This window comes from Sebastes umbrosus, chromosome 20 (assembly GCF_015220745.1).
Source record: "Sebastes umbrosus isolate fSebUmb1 chromosome 20, fSebUmb1.pri, whole genome shotgun sequence".
NCBI lineage: Eukaryota > Metazoa > Chordata > Actinopteri > Perciformes > Sebastidae > Sebastes > Sebastes umbrosus.
Window position 1 is genome coordinate 13,359,927 of NC_051288.1, and position 4,527 is coordinate 13,364,453.

Here is a 4,527-nt window from a genome sequence, read left to right on the forward strand (position 1 = left end):
CATATGAATCGGACTTTAGTCGAGACGGACGGTTAATGGTTCATTCATGTGCTCCTCGGATGGCCCCCTATAACGGAGAGTCATGGAGAAAATTACGCCATATTTGCAAAACTTGAAAGGTTCGACTACATTTACATGCATCAACTCGAAGTAACCGATTCTGTAAAAAGAGTCGGTATGCACATCACTAACCCAATTCCCTTAACCAGGCCTCAAACTGGGAGTCAGATTTCCATAGTTTCAACATGCATCTCTTCCCAATTATCATGCCGTACACAAAGGTCGTGCGGGCACTGTGGCCTTAATATTTCACAGTTGAGGTGTACCTGAGTAAAGCGGGTCAACGCAGGTGTTTAATCTCAGCTGTGCTTGGCTTTGGGTCAGTTTGACACGGTATTATTGGAGATAAACCACACGGTAGATTATGTTCATAGGTCTTTGCGTCAGGGTGGAAAGTGACATCTGTGGAAAGTCTGGTGCAAATTTGAGACGTCTTTGGTGTTTTTATTGTTGCGTTGACTTGTAAAATGTGCACAAGTTGCAATTCTAGATCAAGTACTAACAGTGTGTCAATTCTAACTAGCAGTGATTTGCTGTGATTCTGCCTGGGTAACAATGTTTTCTCATCCATCCATCCATCCATTATCTGTAACCACTTATCCTATTCAGGGTCGCAGGGGGACGATCCCAGCTGACATTGGGCGAAGGCGGGTACACCCTGGACAGGTCGCCAGACTATCACAGGGCTGACACATAGAGACAGACAACCATTCACGCTCACATTCACACCTACGGGCAATTTAGAGTCAACAATTAACCCCTAACCTGCATGTCTTTGGACTGTTGGAGGAAGCCGGAGAAACCAGAGAAAACCCACACTAACACGGGGAGAACATGCACAACTCCACACAGAACTGCCCCAAGCCGGGTTTGAACCTTCAACCCTCTTGCTTGTTTTCTCATCTCTCATGTCTTTTTTTATAATCGGCTAATACTCTTTAACTCACAGTATCTAAATTTCCCCAAACAATAAAAACTTGTACTGAGATTTGCCAAATTGAAAGAATGGCTCAGACAGTGCTCTACAGTACATCTTTTCATCCTTTTTTTTTTTGTACTTAATACCTAGAAATCTGTTATGCATGAGTCTAGTGTCAGAATTATGAGATCTCTTTATCCCGATGTCCCTCCAAAGCCAGTTCAGAGGAGTTACTCAATCCTCAACCAGCAGCAGCATCACTGATGTTTTTGGTTTCCAAATCCCTTCTTTGGTACACAAAATCCATAGATCATAGTGCCCGATTTATTATGCAACCAGAGAGTTTTGTGTTATTATGCAAGTAGATTTATTATGGAAGTCAGGCTGAAAATTTGTTCCATATTTGAATAGAGAAAGAGATATTTACCTCTTGGGTCAGACAGACCTCTGGATTAAATTACAATGAGCCATGACAGATGTTGTATCGCACGTAAATTAGTAAATCTCTTTAGTTTTTGTACAATTTGCTAAATTATAAAGAAGCTGTAGTCTTTCATCAACATATGTGACAAACTTCAAATTCTTGCAGTGTCCTTGGTCTCCTTTCAGGTGTCACATTCATTCAAACCAAAACTCTTTCAAAGTTTACATACTTAGATCTTTTATTTAGATATCTGGAAAATACCTGTTAGCAGGATTTAACTTGTTGTAGTCCAACACATAACAACAAATCCAGGCTAAATACTGTTTATGTACATATACACGGTAGTACTTTAACTCTTACTAAATGCTTGATAACGTAATGTCTAATTGTGCATTATAACATTGTTTCAGTGATATAAATACTGTCACAATAACTCAATAAAGAATAAATATGTTCTATTAGCAATAAGTACATTTCAAAAAATTCATACCAATTCAACAAAACAATCCAAAATTACTTTCTGTATATAAAATAAATCAAATCAATCAAACAAAACAATATAGTTCCATCCTTTTACACATTCGTTTCAGTGATCATAAAAAATATCAATCAGTCTTTGCATAGATGTAAAATTCTCTCTGAGAACAACTTGACATTGCTTGACTTTTCTTCGCAGCACTTCATTTGAATTTCAACGTTACTATGTGTTTGTTCTTAATATACTGTATACAAGTTCATTGGTCAAACAGCTTTATAGAAAGACGGCATCAATATCAGTCCGTAGAGGTGCAAAGGTACTTCCTCGATCATTTGTTGGACATCATTCTGACGAATTCTGCAGCAGAGAAGAAGAGTTTGATTAGTTAACAGAGTAGTGAGAGATTCATTTATGAAATCATTGTGATTACTTTTGCTTTGTTATTGATGTTCATGACGGTTCACACCTTCGAAGTCTACCGTGCCGTCTCCGTTGTCGTCTGCTTCTTTCACTATGGTGTCTATCTCCCTCCGGCTCATGTGCTCTCCCATCAGCTTGGTCATGGCCGATCGCAGCTCCTCCGTTGTGATCTCTCCGTCTCCGTCCATGTCGAACTAACCAGAGAAGCATGAAAAAGTATATTCAGTATTTATCTTTAGGAGGCCATAGTAAATGTGTTGGGGGGGTCAAATCTTGCATGGAAGCTGCTGCATTTTGGGAAGTTAAAGGAACCTCTTTGAAGGCGTCTTTGAGCTCCTTCACGCCGATCATCCCCGCCGTTTCTGCAAGAAGCTTCGGGGCCATCAGATCCACAAAGTCCTCAAAGTCCACTCTGCCACCGACTGGAGGGGAAATCAAAAGAAAAGATTCAGGACTTCTGTCTTCATCAATTCTGTATCAATTTTGGACCAAATGAGCCTCTAACTGTAGACTTTCTCATCAATTCCTGCTATCAAAAACTCACGGTTCATGTTGATGTTTTGGCTCAGCTCGATCAGCTCCATCTCCGTGGGCATGTAGCCCATCGTCCTCATCAGATTGCCCAGGTCCTTGCAGCTGATCAGCCCATCCTTGTCTTTATCAAACTCATTGAATGCATCACGCAGCTCTGCAGAAGTGTAGAGAAAAACATAGTTGCATAAAACATACTGAGAAAAAAACTGATCTGTCAGGGTTGTGTTGATCAAAGCAAAGAGTTTAATCTGCAAGTACTAATGAAAACATGAGAATATGCAAAGATGTAGATTGTGAGAATTGAATTTACCTTCAATCTCATCATCCGCCAGCCCTCTTGCCTGCACAAAAAGAAAAGAAAACAATTGGTTAGGTCCAGTATACCAACACACAATTAACAAAATGGATGTTTTATTTACTTTTATAGTTCAGTAAAGATTATTCCCATAGAATTAAACGGCACTGGAACACAGATTAAACTGTGGATTAAAGTTTAGATTAAAGTGTAGATTATGGCCGCATTGGCAGGTGTACCATCGCTGTCACGCAATAGTAAAGATCAGGCACAGATTATCTTTCTGTGAATCTCTTATCATTTTATTCTAATACTTTTTGGGTTGTAATTCAATCGACCTTTCATCATACATCAGCACAAACCCATCAACGATAGGAAAAAAAGCTGTTACTTACAATATTTTTCCCTCCTCGCAAGAAAATGCACGCTGCCCCGAAACTCATTTCTGCAAGAGGACATAACAAGAGTGTGTTTATTATGAAGAGTCATGAATTTGTTAACAATTTCACATGATGCAAAACTGGCTGGTATGATGTGAGCCAGAAAGTTGGGATTAAAACAGATTGAGTAGTCTGTGTTCCCTCTGAGGGATTGAACACTATGTTTTATGCCTGAAATGGTAGAAGTTTTCTGATAGATTTATAACATGAGAAAATACTAACTAGTCCAATTAGATATAATAATACAGGACATGTCAATTACATTATTTTCCTTCAAAGTTACAAGCCATTTAGTCCTGAGCTACATGATGAAATAAGGATTAACCACATGTGGGTTTTTGTTCTCACCTTCTTCTGGTGATTTCTGATCTTCAGCCAAGCGCATCATACACGACCGCTACAGCCGAGACTCAGCAGCTGACCTGCTGTGCAGAGAAGGCCTGTCTTCCTTGTGTTTCTTAATTAATCTTCTCCTCAGTATCAGTCCTCCTGTTCCTCCTCTTCCTCTGCCTCTCAGAGTGTCTGCCCAGTCTGAAAGGATGCTGGGAGGTTGTGTGATGGGAGGTGAGGCTGCATCCAGGGTTGTACATCCACTGGGAGGAGGAGGAGGAGGAGGAGGAGGAGGAGGAGGAGGAGTCAGCGGCGTGATGGGAGTGCATCAGGTTCATGTATGCGTCCTGGTTCCTGCTGAGTGTTTACATCATATTGTAAATTACACTGCCATCTGAGCCCAGGAGAAATAGGACACTGTCAGGTCACAGGTCAGGCGTAGAGTTTCTGCTTCTTTTGTTGACTTTAAATTAATTACAGCAGCTGTCCTATTCACAGCAGATTTAACACTGAGAAGTATTTTAATTACTATATAAAAGAACTAAGGAGGTAACTGATTATTGTCATTATATATATATTATATTGTCAGTTACTTCTGTGATTAATCTTTCAGTCAGATATGTAAAT

The 4,527-nt window shown here is 39.9% G+C and overlaps 1 protein-coding gene across 1 annotated transcript; it reads right to left on the minus strand.

The window, feature by feature from the left end:
* Positions 1 to 1,615: 1,615 nt before the first annotated feature.
* On the minus strand, positions 1,616 to 4,168 carry cabp5a (calcium binding protein 5a). The gene is made up of 7 exons (XM_037754309.1): positions 3,919 to 4,168; positions 3,526 to 3,575; positions 3,146 to 3,176; positions 2,846 to 2,989; positions 2,614 to 2,723; positions 2,348 to 2,495; positions 1,616 to 2,238 (listed from the first exon to the last, which is right to left on the minus strand). The coding sequence occupies exons 1-7, from the start codon at positions 3,956 to 3,958 to the stop codon at positions 2,210 to 2,212; spliced, it is 552 nt and encodes a 183-aa protein (XP_037610237.1). The 5' UTR covers positions 3,959 to 4,168; the 3' UTR covers positions 1,616 to 2,209.
* Between the last annotated feature and the right edge of the window lie 359 nt (positions 4,169 to 4,527).

Coding starts and splice junctions, on each gene's coding strand:
- cabp5a (XM_037754309.1), bottom strand. CDS start 3,958: ATGATGCGCTTGGCTGAAGATCAGAAATCACCAGAAGAAG. Junction 3,576..3,918: donor TCAGAAATCACCAGAAGAAG/GTGAGAACAAAA, acceptor GTCCTCTTGCAG/AAATGAGTTTCGGGGCAGCG. Junction 2,990..3,145: donor GGCGGATGATGAGATTGAAG/GTAAATTCAATT, acceptor ACACTTCTGCAG/AGCTGCGTGATGCATTCAAT.